This window comes from Papio anubis, chromosome 3 (genome assembly GCF_008728515.1).
Source record: "Papio anubis isolate 15944 chromosome 3, Panubis1.0, whole genome shotgun sequence".
In the NCBI taxonomy this organism is placed as follows: domain Eukaryota; kingdom Metazoa; phylum Chordata; class Mammalia; order Primates; family Cercopithecidae; genus Papio; species Papio anubis.
In genome coordinates, this window is record NC_044978.1 from 42,873,339 (window position 1) to 42,894,276 (window position 20,938).

General features: G+C 35.0%; 1 protein-coding gene across 7 annotated transcripts in view; it reads left to right on the plus strand.

Moving 5' to 3' along the window:
• The window catches only part of SLC10A7 (solute carrier family 10 member 7), a 263,082-nt gene that overhangs the window by 80,976 nt on the left and 161,168 nt on the right, over window positions 1-20,938 (plus strand). The window contains exon 6 of one of the 7 annotated variants that reach the window (XM_017959105.3): window positions 18,882-19,623. The exons of the other annotated variants lie outside the window; for them this stretch is intronic. Within the exon in view, the coding sequence (XP_017814594.1) occupies window positions 18,882-18,893 (12 nt within the window). The 3' untranslated portion in view covers window positions 18,894-19,623. Of the gene's footprint in view, window positions 1-18,881; window positions 19,624-20,938 lie in introns of those variants that run through there. 7 annotated transcript variants of the gene reach the window in all.

The window sequence follows — 20,938 nt, forward strand, 5'->3', positions numbered from 1 at the left end:
AGATAGCTGCTGGAGCCCCAGCCAGAACGTCTGGATAGCAAGGTAAAGTAGTGAGAATAGAAAAAAGAGCTCCCTACTCCAGCCTGGGCTAAAGAGCAAGACTCCGTCTCAAAAAAAAAAAAAAAAAAGAAAAAAAAAGAAAAAGGAAAAAGAAGAAAGAGCTCCCTGAAACCTGAGTCTTCTTTCTTTGAACAGCATTCCTGGAATTCCACCACAATACTAGCACTTCCTTTTGTAGAACTCAGTCACATGATCACTTCTAGCCACTGAAGTTGGGAAATATGGCAATTTACTGAGAGCTGAAAATTAGATTTCTGTTACTAAGAAAGAAGAGGAAAATAGATATTGAGACAGCTAGTACATTCTACATATGAACAATGTACAACAATTATTAAAGGTTTGAAGAAAGACGTTCATCTCAGTTAAATGACATGAGAAGGCTTCAGGGAGAAATTGGTGCTTGAGTTGGGATTAGGAAGAAGATTTATTTTACAGGAGTGAAATTCCAAATTGTAAACTTTATATTTTTATTTTATTATTCTTAAAGGATGGTATTTGTTACAGCTATTTGGGAATTTTCTCTATAAATGGAAAATATCCACCTGTTCTTAAAATTTAGGATTATGAGTAGTGGTATGGTTTCTGGAGCCAGAATGGGTTTAAATTCTTACTTGACTGACTACTAGCCTAACTATGTAAGCTTCCCTATATATAAAATGAGGCAATGATAGTGTCTAAACTGTGGACTTGTGGGATAAATTATATAAAATGTTTATATGATATGATAAGAAATAACTTTGAGCTAAATGTTAGATCTAGGTTTTTGTCCAAGCTCTGCCATGAATTTTTATGTGTGTGTGACTATGGATATCCATGAAATAAGGAAATTGGTTATCTCTGACTGAGCCCTGCAAGATCTAAAATACCCTGATCCATTGATTATTCTCTGATTATGAGTGACCATTCCTGTGGTACAAACATAATAGAATCTGAAAAGGGTATTTATTTCAGATTACCTTAAATCTCTGAATGAAAGGCTTTTATTAGAAGAATATTTGAAGAAAGAACTCTGAGGGCATTTTTGTTGATTTTCAGGCATCTGGGTATACTAAATAAAATACTGTACATATTTATAGCTAGTTTAATAATGTCCCAGGTCTAATTTGAACAGTGTTTTTAGGAACTAATTATTATAGAAAGCTCTTTTTGTTGTTTTTGTTATTGTTTTTAATGTAACTAGGTGGGTAATAACTAATGATAGGTGAATTCAATTTACATAAATTTGAGACTAAGAAAATATTTTAAAATCATGCCATGGAGGATTGCTTTAAGTTAAGAAGTTAATGTCATTATCTCCTCCTCTCATTTAAATCGTTCAGTTTATAATAATTGTGGAACATAGTAAGTGATTTGAGATTTCTCTCTTAATGAGATTTTAATAAAATTTGATAGTAAAGCACCCTGAATAACTAAAATGCTATTAAAATTTATGTATATACATGTATGTATTTGTACTTCAAGTTCAGGCAACTCACATGTTGCTCCTCATCAGAAGGCGTTGGTTTTTTAAAAATAGATACTGACATCTTTTGGGAAAATTCTAATTGAAATTTTTTTTCTTTAATTTCAAAAGATTCAATTGTGTTGAAAACAAATTCCCCAAACTAAATTGAGATCATTTGATTTGTTAGAACTTAGCATTTTTGATTTGGAGGCTGAATTCAGTGTTTCCATGTCTCTAAAAATGATAGGTTAAAGTGTAAAAGGAACGTTTAGAACTTTGCTATTTTTAGACTCCTCAGCCTATTTTATTATTTTTGGTAACTTCTAATCTTAAAGGGAAACACTAATGAGTGACAAGCTGATCATGCCAAACTGAGTTTTTAATAATGATGTTATAAACATTAGAACAATTCATGGCAACATAGATGTACTAATAAGAATTTCAGAAACATCATCAAAGAGTCAGAAAGTTAAATCCTTGTAAATTCAAAACATCTAGTCTAAAAAAGATCTATACGAGTCACTGATTACTTTCTAAATCTCTTCATTTAAAGTGTCAAGAAATGGGTTTCTTTCACATAATTCTTCTCTTTTAAAATACACGTTGCTGGAACTAGCAGAAGCTATTCTAAGATGAACAATTTTCTTTTCATGCCAGATCAAAGGTTAAAAGGAACTCTTTGCCTTGGGGTGAAAAACTAGCCAGTTTATATTTTTCTTCCCTTACCCAATTGTTCTGTCTTCCCTCTGCTTTGGCTGGTTCCCCGTTACAACCCTGCTTTGTAGAAAAATTTGAATAGTTAACTGATGTTATTATAGCTGCTGAAAGAAAAGAAATCCCAAACACGAATGCCATGTTTTAATAATAATAACTTGTGTGTTTATCACCTTCTTGTAATTTTTCCTTTCCTGTACAATGATACACGCCTATTTTATTGTTTTTGGTGACTCCTGATCTTAAAAGGGAACCCTAGTGAATGACAAAGATGATCATGCCAAATCGAGTTTCCAACTATGCTATAAAACATTAGAGAAATTCACGGTAACATAAATGTAAGAATTTCTGAAATATTTAGAATGGTTAAAGAGGAAACACCATTATCTTTGTTACTCATTGATTGCTGTGGAACAATGCTTTTTAAAAATTAGATCAAGAATCTCAAATGTTAAACAGAGGCTTAAAGGTGGTACTAGATAAGATTCAGTTGTTAATTTGGTTTGCTTTCACCTAAGTCTAGGATGTATTTAGTTTATGGTTTATGGGGTCTCTTATTTTGTAAAGTATTGAAGACTATGCTGAATTTGTGTGTGTGTGCATGTGCTTAATTTTCTTAAAATCTTAATCAACCCAAATTGTTCACTTGGAATCTTAGTTTTACCTCAAAAGTTCATGGCTTGTTTATAAAAAAGTTTTTATTTTCATTAAACTTAAATGCCAGAACATACGACTTAATATTTAAGCAGTATCAGTACCATCTTATAGATGCTGTTTCAAGTTCATCTTTTAATGGGAAGAACTGGATAAAACCAACAGTTTAAATGGCCCATCCTGGGTGTTAAAATTAATAACTGTGTTCAGATGAATGGAAGTTGGTTTCTACCGTTGCACAATGCAACCCATCATCATGCTATGCATTTCATTTGATCATCACCTGTTTGAGGAAGTGAACATCATAAGAGCTGGATTGCTGAGATCAGACTACTTTTGTTTTAAAAATACCATTGGTTCAATTAGCAGGTAGCACAATATAGGAAAATGGGATAGAAAATCAGCAAAGATATATTCAGAGTCCATTAGATTCAAGGCATTTTTCAAGATACTGAAGCAAATACACAAAACATAAATATGGGAAAAATAATAATAAAATATTTAAGAAAGAGAGAAGACAGGAATGAAGACTGTCTTCAATGCAGTGCTTTCCAGCATTCAGGCATCATTATAGCTTTTGCCATGTCAGCATACTGTTTGTTAAATAAGACTCACATTTTCAATTTAAATTTATTTCAAGCCAAAACTTTACATCAACACTATAAATAAAGAACTATCTTGTCGTGAATAGAAGGTAACTGAAATTAAGTCAATGGAAAAAAAAGCTACTATTAATTTGTAGCTAACCTCTGCTGCTATTCAAGGCTCTGTATCTGATGCCTGCCCTTCTTTTGATAAAAGGTGAAATTAGCACCAGCACCAAACAAAGCACTTTCTCCTTCTGCAATCCAAAGGATTGAGAGTTGAAATACAGTAAGTTGCATTACTAATTCTCTGTGCACGTGTCCTTTGAGTTATCTTGTTTTCATTTACACTTTGGGAAACACCGTTCTCTGAGGTCACTTCTCAATCACGCCATCAAATAAATGAATTAAAATTATTTGGAGAAGTCAAATGAAGAAACTCCTAGAATCAGGGACTCTGGCAACCTAAACATGTTTGCGTTTCTTTCACTAGATCATTTTTTACATAACACCTCTCTAGAAAAACAGTGGTATGTGTGCCAAAGTGACAAACATATTTGCAGAGTTAAAAATATGCCATAATGCTCCAGTCAGGAAGACCCGGTGATAGCTGCATGTGGGTTTGTTTTTAAAACAAACTCTTATCTGAAGTACAATCATTGTAAATAAAAAATGGTCTTTGTTACTTAATAAAAACGTATAGAATCTGTACCTATTCTATTTTAGCAGCATAATGTTCTATGCTGTCTGGCAGGACTTGTGTGGCAAGTAAATGCATTAGTCACAGTGATCATTTTTCTTGCAAATTTGTGACACAGATTTAATTATAGGAATGACCAGCAACTTACAAATCTAATTTTGGTGGAGGCTGAGGCAACTTTTTTTTTATTTTAATAATGATGGATTTTTTTAAAGCAATGATTTCATTACCGTTTAAAGAAATCTACTAGTATAGAACTAGCCAATTGACTGGAGTTATTTTATTACCCTTTTACAAATGCCATGTACTTTCATTTTAATTTTTATTAATTTTTAAAACATCATCAGTCCCAAACTGGGAAAGTATTTGCTGCTATACCCATTTGAGTAAAATAAATAAATATAAATTATTTTGGTTCAGGAGGTTTGTAAAGGACCTCCTAAGAAAGATGATCCTAGCAGTCGTTTAAAATAAAAATTAAATTTCCTTAATTTGAATCCAGCCTACTACAGAACTGCTTAGTTTATGGTCTTTAGTAGGAGATGCTTATTAACTACTAATTGATGAAAATATGGCAAATAGTTCTTATTTCTTTGTTTCTTTTTCCTTCAAACTAAAAATTTTGTATGGTTAATCTATTTGTTGAGCTAATATTTTGGGGGTCTGGCATAATAGTATGGTGAGCCAAACGATTAAGGTTCTTGCCTTCATTTATATTACAGATTCTTAAAGTGAGAATATCAAGTCCTAATTGGGTGTGCGTGTGGCGGGGAGAGACTGCTGGAGTAAATAGTGTTAAATATTTTCTTAGAACTTTTTAAAAGTTTTGTTCCATTACCTCATTGACTCAGACCCCACTACCATTCCAAATAAATCTGGCCATGTGGAGAGAAGCAGGAGGAAAATAGAGGATGCATAAACTGTATAAACTTGATTCTATCAACGAAAGATAATCTTCCCTTTAATTGTTGGTCCCTGCGATGAAAGCAGTGTTAGACCTTCAAACTTCATCATGGACTCAGGATTTCAAGTAAATGTTTAGCATTTCTAAAAAACAATAGTCTATATTATTGGAAATGGCAGATTTTAGTTTGAAATTAAAAAAACCATTTTTTAAGCCTAGATTTACTGGATGTTGCTGTTTGATCTTATATTAACTTTTAAAATGAAACATTTGTGGGCTTCCTACTATGTGCTCAGCTCTGGGCCAGCTTCTAGAACTGAAAAAATAATTGAAAAATATGATTCTTGCCCTCAATTTGCTTAAAATTCCTGAATTTAAATGCTGTTTTTCCTAGTGTGATTGCACAGACATCCTAATTCTGAATTTCCTCCAGGTAACTACACCATACAGTTTGAGAAACACTTATTTTACTATAAAACTTCAAGTAGGCGAGCGCAGTGGCTCACGCCTATAATCCCAGGACTTTGGGAGGCCGAGGCTAGTGGATCACGAGGTCAGGAGTTTGAGACCAGCCTGAACAACATGGTGAAACCCTGTCTCTACTAAAAATACAAAAATTAGCCAGGCATGGTGTCACATGCCTGTAATCCCAGCTACTCAGGAGGCTGAGGCTGAGCTTGGATCCAGGAGGCGGAGGTTGCGGTGAGCAGAGATCGTGCCGCTGCACTCTAGCCTGGGTGACAGAGCGAGACTCCATCTCAAAACAAAAACAAAAAACAAAAACAAGACAACTTCAAGTAGTGCAGTAGGTTATCTCAATTATTGCTTTTAAAACTGCCACTTTTTGTTACAACTCCAAAGAAAACTGGGTTTTTATCATGAAGTTTGTATCTACCAATTTAGATGTTTTGAAAGTGCAATTTGTCAATTACCAGATTCAATTTTTAAATATACCAAAAGCTGACTTAGAAAGATACTTTACCATGTATAATTTACTTGGTGAGGACAATGTGTTAAAAAATAACTTTCAAAAAGCTACTGTAATTTTAATATGTTTATTATAGAATGTATGAAAAATACAGATAGACTCACCTAGCTATAACAAATCAGCATTTTAGTTTATGTCCTGTGTATTATATAGATGTAGTTACAAAAGTGGTGTATATTGTGTAGTCAATCTTATTTTCTGCTTTTTCCCTTTATGTATGTGAGTATTTTCTCATATTCTTATTTCTACTCTGACAACTAGATTTTGTTTTATATAATGCATAATATAATCTATGATTTTTTTGGATAGAGTATTTATTCTTTCACTATTATTTTCGGAGAATACTCACCACCTAGAAAGTTTCTTCTTGCCCTTTGGAGTCAATCCTCTCCCTTATCCTCAGTCTCTGGCAGTCACAGAATTTTTTTCCTTTCTCTATACTTTTGCCTTTTTCTAGAAAGTCATCTAAATGGAATCACACAATATATGCCTTTTGAGTTCGGTTAGCATACACTTTTGTGATTCATCTATGTTGTATATATCAGTAGTTAATTTCTTTTTATTGCTAAGTAGTATTACATTGTTCATAAATTTACCAGTTGATGAACTTCTGGTTGTTTCCTGGATGATAATTATAAATAAAGTTGCTATAAATATTTGTGTACAGTTTCTTATGTAGATATATATGTTTTTATTTCTCTTGGGGAAATATCTTTGCTGAGTCATATAGTGAGTATATTTTAACATTATAAGTAACCACCAAACTCTTTCCCAAAGTGATTGTACCATTTTACATTCCCAGCAGGAATGTGTAAGTAGTCCAGTTACTCCACAACCTTGCCATCCCTTGACATTTGCAATATTTTTTATTTTAGCCATTCTAATAGGTGTGTGGTCGTATGTCATCAAAGCTTTAATTTGTATTTCCCTAGCTGCTAATGATGTTGGACATTTTTTTTTTTTGTGCTTATTTGCCATCTGTGTATCTTCTTTGGTGGCCTGTGTATTCAAATCTCTTGCCCATGTTATTTATTAGGTTGTTTTCTTATAATTAGGTGCAAGTTTTTAAGTTTGTTTTGGACACCAGTCATTTATCAGACATATGTTTTATAAGTGATTTTTTCCCAGTCTGTAGCTCATCTTTTCATTTTCTTAACAGTAACTTTCAAATAGCAGAAGTTCAAAATTTTTGGTAAATCTAGTTTGTCTTTTTTTTTTCTTTTGTGACTCAGGCTTTTTGTATCCTATATAAGAAATCCTTTTTTCTTACAAAGATTTTTCTCCTATGTTTTCTTCTATAAGTTTTAGTTTTTGTTTTTACATTTAGTCTTATGACCCATTTTGGATTAATGTTTGTGTATAGTTTAGTGTACTGTTTGATGTTCATTACTTTGTGTATGGTTCTAGAGTTGTAAGGTTTTTGTGTCTGTCACATTTGTCTATTTTTTCCTTTATGGATTTTTTCATTGCCTTTATACGTATGAAGCTTTTTCCTATCACAATGTCAGGTAAAAATTCATGTGTATTTTCTTTTAGTTTTATAATCAAGATGAATATTTAATACTATTGAAAAGCAAAGCCCATCATATGGGGTTTTATAAGAAGAAATAATAGATTGAAAGTGCTTCACCTGATTATGGTATCATTGGTTAAAGAAGTTAATTTCTGTTTATTGCTTTCCCCACTGTGATTTTTTTGCCCTGTAAATCCAGCCTCATAATGTTATTCTTACGTCTACATAGTGATATATATGCCTGTCCCTGAAAATAATTGGATCAGTATTCATGACTGTTAAAAATTGTTTTTCTATCTTAGGATATCACATATGACATTAACGCAATTACTTAAGATAAAATTGTTTATTCAAAATATGAAATGGGGATGGAAATAAAAGAATAAGGAAAAATTATAGAAACCTCATTTTTATATCAATTTGATTTACAAATGTTCACACAAATTAATAGTAAAATATTCTTATTTGGAGGACTATGAACCAAGGTGAATAACTTTCTTAGTGTAATTTAAGATAATGAAGGACTTTAAAAAAACAAAATTCATAATCTTAAGAGCCTTGATAAACTTGATTTTAACTTTTGGTAATTGAACGAGCTGTACTGATCAGGGGAAAAAAAATTCTACTTGGTATTTTGGAAATTAGAGTCAAAGCACCACAAATCTTCTAGATTATGAGTAACTGGAATAACTAGTGTTATCTCGAGTAACATTGATTCATATTCTGTGTGCCCAGGAATGGTTATACTCTGAGCTTACAGCTTTCTTTTTTGCTAGAACCCTACACTTGTTTACTTTTCCTGAGTAGCTTTTTTTTAGTGATATTTTTAATAAGTAGAATAATTTAAAATGTTCTCTGTGTTTATAGTTTTACCTTATAACAGTAGTTGGTCTATAGTTCAATATTTATAGTTTGGTCTTTTATTATTCAGCCAAGTCTCTTGTAAGCAGTTATTTTCTGCAGGGTTCCTAGGTTTTCACTTGAAAGCTTAAGTTAATATTTTTATCCATTTATTTTGGAGGGATAATGTTTATTAACATTATTTTGCTTTTGGTAATTTCCAAGAGCCAGGGCAATGATTCCTATCTTCTTCGTTGTCATCCACACAATATTGTAAGACAAACTATTATCACACACTACTTTTTGTGTCATTCCTATGCCCTAATGCCTATAGTGGCTCTTAATTACCCACTACCTAATTGACCATTCAGGGATCCTCCCAGTGTGTCCCTATTGTCTCTCTCTCGCCCCGCCCACCCAGTTTCATTCCCATGTTAACTGTTGTTCCACCCTTCTCCACCCTCTCCTCTTTATTAAATCCAGTTTCTCTATTTTTTTTTCTTTTATGGCTCAGGCGTTTTGTATCCTATCTAAGAAATCCTTGTTTGTCGCAAAGATTTTTCCCCTATGTTTTCTTCTATAAGTTTTAGTTTTTGTTTTTACATTTAGTCTTGTGACCCATTTTGAATGAATATTTTTGTATAGTTCGGTGTATTAGTTGCAGTTTGTTACTTTGCATATGGTTATAGAATTTTAAAGTTTGTATGTCACATTTGTCCATTTTTTCCTTTATGGATTTTTTTTCATTGCCTTTATACTTATAAAACATCCTCTAACACTTGGACATTTTTCTGCTCCCACCTCTTTGCTTGCACTGTTCCCATCCATTCTATTATCCTAGATGTCCCTAGATGTCCCTCAAAGCCTATCTCAAAAGCAGTTTCTCCAGCTTTCCTTTTATGATTATTTAGCTTTTGGAATGAGTTTCTATCTAGATTGTATTGGGTTACTATAGACTGCAACTGGTTGGTGTAGTTAGTTTGAAATTTGGACCTTCTCTCCCATCTCTGGCACTTCCTATTCTTGTTAGCCTGCTATTTTTCTTTTTATAAAATAATGTCTTCTAACATAGTATATAATTTATCATTTATTACATTAATTAACTGTCCCTTTGACTTTCCCTTTCAAACGAAAGCTCCATGAAGGCAGGTGTTTGTTTTCTTTTGGTCGCTTCACTACTCTATCTATTTTCAGTATTTATAGTACTTGGCACAAAGTAAGCTTTCAAAAAATATTAAATGAATAGACAGAAATCACCCAATGAATACTATTTTAATCTCTCTTCTTCATTTATATAAGATTGTAAAATATCTTGTATATCAGATGCACTTAAAATGTATGCTAATTATCATAATTATATGTTGAATTCATTTGATAAAAATCCCATCTTTTTGTCATCTGTTTTGACCATAATTGGTCATCTGTCTACCAAATTTTTCTTTTTCTATTTTTTTTTTTTTTTCTGAGACAGAGTCTCTCTCTGTCACCCAGGCTGGAGTACAGTGGCGCGATCTCAGCTCACTGCAACTTCCACCTCCCGGGTTCACGCCGTTCTCCTGCCTCAGCCTCCCAAGTAGCTGGGACTACAGGTGCCCCCCACCATGCCTGGCTAATTTTTTGTATTTTTGGTAGAGACGGGATTTCACCGTGTTAGCCAGGATGGTCTCAATCTCCTGACCTCATGATCCACCCGCCTCGGCCTCCCAAAGTGCTGGTATTACAGGCGTGAGCCACCGCGCTGGGCCATCCAAATTTTTCTTTACCACGTTAAAATGATTTTAAATTCCAAGCTTTTAAATCTCAATAAAACTTGCTATAGCTGTAAGAAATTTGTATTGCCTTATATTCACAGTGTTGATTTGGAATGGAAGTGGAAATTCATCCCCACATCTAAGTTTGATATTTAGTAATTTATAAGATCTTTTTTTCTACTAAAGAAGAAAAACCTGTGAAATAGATTAGGGCAGATTATTCCTGTATAATAGGTTACCAAACCCATATGCTATTTTCATTGAAATAATTGATTTTAAATATCAGGAAGTTTTACATGAAAAATGGCTACAAGCATGATTACTGCAAATATTTAAATAGCTAGAGATGTGTAAATAAAAGGATATAATAAGTGATTGCTATTGTATAGCATTGTAGAGAATTATTTCACTGTTGGTATTAAAGGGAAGTATTTTTTTAAATTAAAGTTTATTTTTTAACTACTTGTGAAGTACATACTATAATCAAATTGACAAGTGAAAGTTAAATTTCTAGACAGTGCTTAAAAAGAAACTATACAGTATCCTAAAGAAGAATTAAAAATATAAGTATGAAAAAGAACCAATTCAATGGTATATAAAAACTAGATCAAATCCATGTCTGAGAGGCATTAGAAAGAAAAAGCCAAGGTGAGAATGACAAAACAGATAACTTGAACTTGCACTATCATATGACAGCAGATGCAAGCTAATGTGGTTTGCTCTTTAGAAGCATCGTGTTACAGCCCTCTGCACTTGAGTTTGGTGGGTTCATAATTCAGAATATTGCTTTGACTTTGGTCTTATCATCTTGTCAGAGGTTAAAATTTGTTAAATGAGATATAGAAAATGATAAAGATGTGATTTGGCCTGGAGGAGCTTTGGAGAGTGCTATCTATCTCCATGTAATGGAGAAGAGACAGACTTTGAAGAAACTAAAGGAAGAGTAGTTACTCAAATGATTTTTTTAATGGGAAGGTTGGCGTTTTTTTGTTTTGTTTTGTTTGCTTGTTTGTTTTTGAGTTAGGGTCTTTTTCATTGCCCAAGCTGGAGTGCGGTGTGGTAGGATCACAGTTCACTGCAGCCTCAACCTCCCAGGCTCAAGCCATCCTCCCACCTCAGCCTCTCTGGTAGCTGGGACTACAGGCAGGCGCCACCATGCCCAGCTAATTTTTTTTTTTTAATTTTTTGTAGAGACTGGGTCTCACTTTGTTGCCCAGGCTGGTTCTTGATCACCTGGGCTCAAGCAATTCTGCCTCAACCTCCTAAAGTGCTGGGATTACAGGTATGAGCCACTGCGCTTGGCTCCATTTTCTAAGTAATAACCGGAAAAATACATTAACATCTGTGTTTTTGAGAACAGCCTAACAGAATACCTGATCAGTAGCTACCGAGGTATGCAAATGAAGAGCAGGACAGATTTGTCAATCTTTTCAATAATTAAAATCAGTAATAGGAAAGATTATTTCTAGTGTACCAAAGAAAGTAGGTTTATGTGTTTCTTTTTCTCTTTTCTTCATTTATTTCTACCTTTTTAACTAAAGAGGAAACAATGAGTAGAGATCATGGAAACAGTATATAAACATAGAGGCCTCTACCTTTTGCCCTTTAATTCACAGATATTTTTCCTCAAAGATGGTTGAATCCTGATTCCATATCACTATATGTCTCTGTAGAATTTTGAGTCTGTATCTTGTGTAGTTTCCAGCCAAACAACTGTTAAAGTCAAAAGGTTAAATTTCCAGCTTAAAAAAAATTGAATAAAAACTCCTACCAATGCAAACAAATGGTTAAAAAACAGTTTTAAGCATGTAACACTAGAAAACATCCAGATTAGGAAGAATACTTTTCTTTCTTTTGTGTGCATGTGTCACCCAGAGTGGTATGCAGTAGCACCATCACAACTCACTGTAACTTCTGCCTCCCAGGCTCAAGTGATCCTCCCATCTCAGCCTCCTGAGTAGCTGGAACCACAGGCATGCAACACCATGCCGAGCTATTTTTTTTTTTTTTAAATTTTTTATAGAGACAGGGTTTTGCGTGTTGCCCAACCTGGTCTACAATCCTTAGTTCTGAAACAAATCTCCCATTATTTCTGGCTACTTTTTAGATTCCATCAACTTAGTGCCATAATCAGTAAGAATTTTCAAGAGACAGAAATAGCATACACTAATAAAAATCTCAGATAACATTGTGCATCTTTGTCTTACTTTTCCTAATTGTCCCTGACCGTTTGTTTCTCTACGAGACTGCTAAATAGTGAGTCACTAAAACATATGTTTTGTTGTATGTTTATTTTGTTTGTTTGTTTGTTTTTTGAGACTGAGTCTCACTCTGTCACCCAGGCTGGAGTGCAGTGGCGCAATCTTGGCTCACTGCAACCTCCGCCTCCTGGGTTCAAGCGATTCTCCTGCCTCAGCCTTCTGAGTAGCTGGGATTACAGGCGTGTACCACCATGCCCAGCTAATTTTTGTATTTTTTAATAGAGACAAGGTTTCACTGTGTTAGCCAGGATGGTCTCCATCTCCTGACTTCGTGATCTGCCCACCTCAGCCTCCCAAAGTGCTGGGATTTCAGGTGTGAGCCACCGCACCCGGCCTGTTATATGTTTTTAAAAATACAAACTAAAAGGAAACGTTTTTCTTCTTTTTGTATACTTATTTAATTTATTTTTTGTAGAGATGGGGTTTTGCTGTATTGTCTAGACTGGTCTTGAATTCCTAAGCTCAAGTGATCCTTTCACCTTGGCCTCTCAAAGTATTGGGATTACAGACGTGAGCCACAGCACCTGGCCTAAGTTTTTCTTCATAAAGGAGAGGTTGGGTGCCACATATTCCTTAAAGAAGTTTTTCTTTCTCTGTTGGAAATCACTCTTGATACCTCACAGATCTGAGAGCTCTTTCTTTAGCTTTGATGGTAGCATGATGTCGCTTGCTGAACTGTTTCTAGTAATATTACTTTTTTTCGTTGTCTATTGGAATCATCCCACATTTTTAAGATCCTGAGCACCTCATTGTCAGGAAAATGTGGCATATACTTTGAAAGTTTGTGATGGTTCTGTTTAGAAACTGATTCTGTGACTCCACCTTGCAGGAATAGACTCATATTAATCATACTCACATAATGATATTTAATACAGATTGCCAATTTACTAATTATGAATGGAAAAAATAATTTGAGAGACCTTTAGACACTTGGGTTGATGCACTCTCTTCATGGTTAAATTCACAAGAGAAAGTAGTTTACTAAGGAGTTTATTTGGTGAGAATGGGATTAGAGGAAGCAGAGGTAGGGAGGTAATTCTCAAGTCTGATTCTATCAGGCTGTTGGAAATGGATGTGTCTGGTTCCACTGCAAGGGTACATTGCCCTTGGAAACAGACACGTCCATCAGTTGGACCAGGGAATCTTCTTTCCTACATAGTGCTTAGATAGGTATTCTTAATCATTGCTTTTAGGTTTTTTTCTCTATTTCCATTGCTGGCTGGTTTTCCCTTTTTTATTGACCCACCATACCTTAAAGTCCTGCTGACATTGACAGCATTCTCATGTTTTAAGGTGATTTTGCATGTTTTTACTGTAAAGGAATTTCTTTTATTTTCAAGTTCAGGAAGAGGGAGGTACTTTGGTATTTCCATTTTGTATCGTCTATAGTTGCGCTGACCAATATGGTGGCCACAAGCCACATATGGCTATTTAAAATTCAATTAATGAAGATTACATGAAGTTAAACTTTTCTATTCTTGAGTCGCACTAACCACATTTTAGGTATCCAACGGCCACATGTGACTGGTGACTCCTGTATTGGACAGTGCAGAGTGTTGAACATTTTCATCATTGCTCTACTGGAGAGTGGTGGTGAAAGATATTTAATAGACAAAATATTTTGCAATTATATATTTGATTAGTTTAATTATAAACTATTTTGTGTTTTATACATTTTAATATAATTTGATATCTATTATTATATGTCTTTATTTTTGTATGTTTCTTTCAGCTAATAGTCCAACTTCCCATTCCAGTCTTCTCTAGTGAATTCAAAGGCAATCACATACACGTGTTCCGCTTGTCAGGGATCTGTTGTTAAGGTACTACTTAGTTAAGTATCCAGCACTTAAACATTTTTCTTATTGAAAAGTGCTCATGATTTTTATTTGCAGTTTTCCTTTAGGTTACTGAGAGGACTATTTACTTTAGGGTAATAGAAAAAACCCTGGTGCACAGCCAAAACTTTTTTTAATGGTTAAATTACAATTTACATAATTTTAACATTTCATCATGGTAGATTGCTTTTCTTTTTCAACACTATACTATTTTGACAAATTAATAACACTCTTTCAGAAATGCTGACAGTGCCAGGAAAATAAATACAACTTCATATATATAAGAAATGTTTTTTGGAAAACAGTATAATGTTGTAGCTAGAAATGCCTGAAAGTCAGTTCATTTTCAGAGTCTCAAATATGGTTTTGTTTTTAACTCATGGCCTCTTCTGTTTTTGTTTTTGTTTTTTTTTTGAGGCGGAGTCTTGCTCTGTCACCCAGGCTGGAGTGCAGTGGCCTGATCTTGGCTCACTGCAACCTGTGTCCCCTGGGTTCAAGCCATTCTCCTACCTCAGCTTCCTGAGTAGCTGGGATTACAGGCGGCTGTCACCACGCCCAGCTAATTTTTGCATTTTTATAGAGATAGGGTCTCACCATGTTGGCCAGGCTGGTCTCTAACTCCTGACCTCAGGCGGTCCACCCACCTTGGCTTCCCAAAGTCCTGGGTTTACAGGCGTGAGTCACCGCGCCCGGCCCTTCTTCTGTATTTAACAGTGGTTCTCAGACAAGAATGGTGGCTCACACTTACAATCCCAGCATTTTGGGAGGTTGAGGCAAGTGGATCACTGGAGCCCAGGATTTTGAGACCAGCTTGGGCAACACAGCAAGACCCTGTCTCTACAAAAAATTAAAAAATTAGCCATATGTGGTGTTGCCTGCTTGTAGTCCCAGCTACTCTGGAGGCTGAGGTGGGAGAACCATTTGAGCCCGGGAGTTCTAGGCTGCAGTGAGCTGTGATTCTGCCACTGCACTCCAGCTTGGACAACAGAGGGAGATCCTGTCTCTATATAAAACAAAAACAGACAAAAGCCAGCTGTTCTCATGGGACTATAAAATTTTTTAAAAATCTGCTTTAACCTCCTTCACAGTTCAAAGGTCATTTTTTCTAAGACAGGTCTTTCTTACATGGTTGTTTGACTGACTAGGCCAGTGATTTTCTAACATTTGGATCCCACTGATAAGTAAAACTTCAAAATACGTTTTGGCAGGTGCCTAATGTTTTCAGTTCTTTATTTTCTAAATGGAATTACTGTTTGTTATTGTCATTTTGTGGAAGGAATGGGCATTTAAACATAAAGCTCACAAGGATATATTTCAGAATAACTGGAATAAATGTATGATATTCATATTACATTCTTCTTATTTTTCCCATTTATTCCTTTAGGGCTATTGAGTAGCACTAAACCTAAGCTCTTCACTGTTGAAATTACCAACCATTGTTAGTTGGGTTTCTTTTTCTTCATTGATCTTTAACCACCTCTTTTTGGTGTTTTCAATTATAATTTTGATGTAGATTTTATGCTTTTAGTCAGGGAAAGACTGTCTCTAGGCAAGGAAATCCTATCACATAATTAGGAAACATTTGACAAATCCGAAGTCTGACAAGTGATAGTGATTTATCAAAAAGTTATTCAACACTTTTAACCATACTGACTATTATTGTAATTTTCATTTGTCTAATTCATACTCTAAATTTGCCCAAGTTATACTCTGTAGGGACTAAGAAGAAATAGAACTGAGGGAAGAAGGAATCAAAGCAATACAGAGAAAATGACTTGTTAAATAGATCTAGGAGTTAGTTGCAAAGGAAATTTATTTTCAGGTTAAGTTAATTTAGCTCACTTGGTAGGAACTTAGAATTTTAGCAAAAAAAAAAATCTATACAGTTTGGAAAAATGCATTTTTTAGGGTGACATTTAAAAATATGTTTATAATTTTTGCTTGTGAAATTTTCTATGTGCTTAGTGGACTTGTGAAAGAACTTTTTATACATATGTATTCATCTATATTTTTATACACAATTGTTCTTATCATTGGAAAAGGTCACTTGTTATTGAATACTTTGAAGGTAATGGTTTCAGTGTAGCTGCTGTGAGGAATAAAAAGGTGTCAACAGGTCCAAATCCTACTCTCAGAGAATTTACACTATAGTAATTAGTACATATGAAAGGACATGTAAATGTAAAAGATTGACTAAAATATGGGCGGTTGGGAAGACCTCCATGCCCTTACTGGGCCACATCAGGTTGACCTTCTCCACTTGGGCTGTTCTCAATTTTTAAGATCTTCACACTTAACATTCACCAAAGTAGATGGCATGAGAAGCAGCTTTGCAGAACAGGTAGAATTTAGGAAAATAATGACATTCATTTCAGACTAAGGGGACCTTACTATTATTGATTCTCTAGGCAATAATCTAAGTAGGATTATTTTATGATGAGTTATAATATTAGCACATTGTAGACAAAATACAGTATAATCCAAAATAATAATCTGAAAGAGACAAGTAATACATGTCAGAAAACCAGGTCTAATGTTTGTCATGGCTGGATTTTTGCAAGAAAGGTATGTTTGACATGAGACGTCTGCAAGTTCATTTATTAAACTTTTTAATTACAGTTTTATACACGGTTAAACTATAGTAATGTTCTTTTTAGGTAAATATTATACTCTCTAAATATTAATCTTTACTTCTGTTGAAAAATAGTTTTTCTTCTAAATAAGTAAAGACTTAATTTGCTCCTATCAATATTATTGACATCATAGCAGAGCCCTAATAAATTTGGCCTATGGTATGGCCTCTAAATTATGTTCTATGAAATGCAAGAATTAAAGGAAAAGACTGATGTTTCGTAGATCCCGTAAAATATTGTACATTATTGGAGACATACCATATGGGAAAAATTTCCTTTTTTGTACCTTTATTCTCCTTATTTATATACCTGTACCTTTCCTAGAGCTTTTTATTTCTCCATTTTCAAAGATAAATTAGATCTTGAACTGTTATTATTTTGACTTTTTATGCTTGGCTCTTTTCAATACTGAAAGCTATTTATTAACTTCATGTTGTACATATATCATTGAAGTCAGTTGAGTTACATTCAGTTTGGTGATGAAGAAGAATATAAGATACAATTTCTGTTTAAGACAGTGTAATTGAAGAAAGGAGACATGCCTAAGTAAAACACTCAGAGAAGGAAACACAAGACAAAATATAATTAAGTGCTCAAATGTGTGACATCATCAATTAAGGAAGAGAGGACACAATAGGTTGAAGTGATCAGGAAAGGATGCTGGTGAATGTTAAGTGTGAAGATCTTGAAAACTGAGAAGAGCCCAACTGGAGAAGGTCAACCTGAGAGACGATGTGGCCCAGTAAGGGCAGAGACCATGCCTGTTATGCTCACTGTTATATCTCTCTATATATAAATGTAATGGCAAATACGGTGTGTGGTACATAGCAGATGATCGACATATGACAAATAAATGAATGAATGGTCAGTTGCAGGCAAGAAAGTGAAAAGAGGGGCATTTACTGGAGTAAGCCCATTCTTGGTGGCTAGTGGAAATTAGGTGAGATAGTATTTTAGAAAGCCTGAGTGAGAGGCTTAACTTGGACTTGATACCATGTGAGGCATTGCCGAAGAGTTTTCAAGGAGTGTATCATGGACAAAGTTCTATATTGGGAGAAATGGCCTGGTAGCCATGTGTTTGTTGGTAAGTTGGTGAGTGAAAGATGCTGTGTAGAGTATTCTGAGCCCAGATGAACAATAATGAACACTTTGGCTAGAGCTTTTCAATTGTCTTACAAATAAAGGACCACAAACACAAAAGAAAAAGGAAAAACTTTCTTAATCATTTATTCAATTATTAGACAGTTAATATTAACCTAGTGACTACTGTATGCAAGGACTTGATACTGGAGGAGGAGTCTCTACTGAGTTTTGAGTTAGGGATACCTAACTAGGAGTACTGATAGAGATTAAATAAGATCAAATCTCTCAAATGCTTAGCAGAGTGGCCCATTAGCAAGCATTCATAAATGGTAGGTGCTACTATTATTATCCAGAGTATTTTACCCCAAAATTCTCTGTATAAGCCTTTCTCAAGACCTTTTTTATTTTTAGAGACAGGATCTTGCTCTGTCCCCCAGGCTGGAGTACAGTGGTGCAATTATATCTCACTGCGGCCTCAACCTCCAGGGCTCAAGCAATCCTCCCACCTCAGCCTTCTTAGTAGCTGGGACTACAGGTCTGCAATGCCACACTCAGCTAATTTTTAAAATTTTTGTGTAGAGACAGAATCTTGCTATGTTGCCTAGGCTGGTCTTCAACTCTCAGCCTCAAGCAATCCTCCTGCCTCAGCCCCTCAATGTGCTGGGATTACAGAAATGAGCTACCATGCCCAGCTGTTGAAAGTTCTTATCTAGCCCCCAAATATGATATTTTCCTAAATCTCTGACCCCTAAAAAAAACAACAGCAAGATTTTTAAAATTAGAAACTTTGAAATGTATGCAGACTAGACCAAACAATATTAATAAGCCCTGTGTACCTATCTCTCAGCTTCTACAGATGTCAACTCGGCCCAGTCTTTTTTCCTCTACACTTCCATCCACTTTCTTCTTCTCAGGTATTATTTTGAAGCAAACTCTGGCGATCATGTAATTTCAACACGAATCCCTAATAGGTAAGTTTTTAAAGCATCACTGTGATGGTGTTTTTTACTACATACTTATACTGACCAAGGTTTTCCTGAAAGCTTCTGGAATATTATATGGTAAAAAGGCCAGGAAATTTGAGAAGCATAAAGAGACTGGGGACTCAAAGATCTTAAGATTAATTGTTGTGATGCATCATGAACAAAAACAGGAAATTTAGGTGAGAAAACCATTATGAGTGAGATAACTAAACATTTCATTTGATATGTATTAGTGATGTGGTGTCCACAGGTAGATATAGTAGAGATAACTGTTTTTTTTCATGAATGAACAACACATGGATGTTAAGTGAATAGAGAGTCTTTTAGTTCGACCATTAATTCTCCTCTCTCTCTTGTTTTCCTCTTGACTTCTGATCTCATCCTTCCTGTGTCCCAGTCTTCAGTTCTATATGGCCACTCCCCTTCATTCTCATACATTTTTTGGTATACTTTGTAACCTTACTTTTTTATTATGTTTGTTAGTATTCATTATGTTAAAAAGCTCATTTTCTTATTAAAAATAATTTTAGTCCTCTGACAGTACTTAGAAACAGTAATGATTAGACATAGGGTAGATATTGAAATGAAATGGATGATAGCTTTGTGATTTTTTTTTTTTTTTTTCAGATGGAGTCTTGCTCTGTTACCCCGACGGGAGTGCAGTGGCATGATATCAGCTCACTATAACCTCTGCCTCCTGGGCTCAAGCGATTCTCGTGCCTTAGCCTCCTGAGTAGCTGGGATGGCAGGCACCAGCCACCATTCCCGGCTAATTTTTTTATTGTTAGTAGAGAAGGGATTTCACCATGTTGGCTACGCTGGTCTTGACCTCCTGACCTTATGTGATCTGCCAACTTCAGCCTCCCAAAGTGCTGGGATTACAGGCATGAGCCACTGTGCCTGGCCTTTAATAGTGATTTTAATGTAAGATATTTTTCAAAATAAAAGTGTAAAATAGTTTCTAGGTAAAATTTCATCCATCAAAGGAACACATAGATCAATGTCACTGATTCCTGAAATTAAGTTAAATGTGATATGGTGAAATATGTATTTTTTAGTATAAAGCTCCTAAAATCCTTGGAATCTCCAGAATGAAAAGAGTGACTTTTGTGTGCTAATGTGGCTGATTGGCCTCTAGATAGTTTGAGGAGTGGGCTTGTCACCAGAAAGACCAAGGCTTGATTAGAGGGTAGGGACTTTCAATCCCATCTCCCAACCTCCTGGGCTGAAGGTTGAGTTGATCACCAATGGCCAACGACTTAATCAATCATGCCTACATAGTGAAGCCTCCATAAAAATCCAAAAGGACAGGGTTCAGAGTGCTTACTGATAGCCAAATGCATGGAGGTTCCCAGTGTGCCCTGGAGAGGGCACAGAAGCTCTGTGCCCCTTCCCACATGCCTTGCCCTATGCATATCTTCCATCTGGCTCTTCATCTGTGTACTTTGTAATATCCTTTATCGTAATCTGGCAAACACAAGTGTTTTTCCTGAGTTTTGTGAGCTTTAGCAAATTAATCAAACCTGAGGAGGGGTTGTGGGAACCCTGATTTATAGCTGGTCAGGTAGAAGCACAAGCCACAACCTGGAGCTTGAAGTTGTCATCTGAAGTGGGGGATAGCCTTGTGGGATTGAGCCCTCAGCTTTGGGATCTGACACTCTGCAGGTGTAGAGTGTTAGAATTGAAATGAATTAGAGCACATCCAGTTGGTGTCTACTGAAGAATTGCTTGGTGTGTGGGGAAACACTCCTACACATCTGGTGTCAGAAGTGTTGTATCGAGTGGTAAGAGAGAGCAGGAAATGCACTTTCCGTTGGTTTTTCACATGTCACAGGTAAATTAAATTAAAAACGATCATAAAAAACTTTAATTCTTTTTTTTTAAAAAATTCTTTGGCTTTCAAAATATCTTTTCCTATTTCACCTTTGAAAATAAGCAATGTAGCTTTTAGGCTAAAACAGAGATTCTATTATTCTTTTTGATGCATG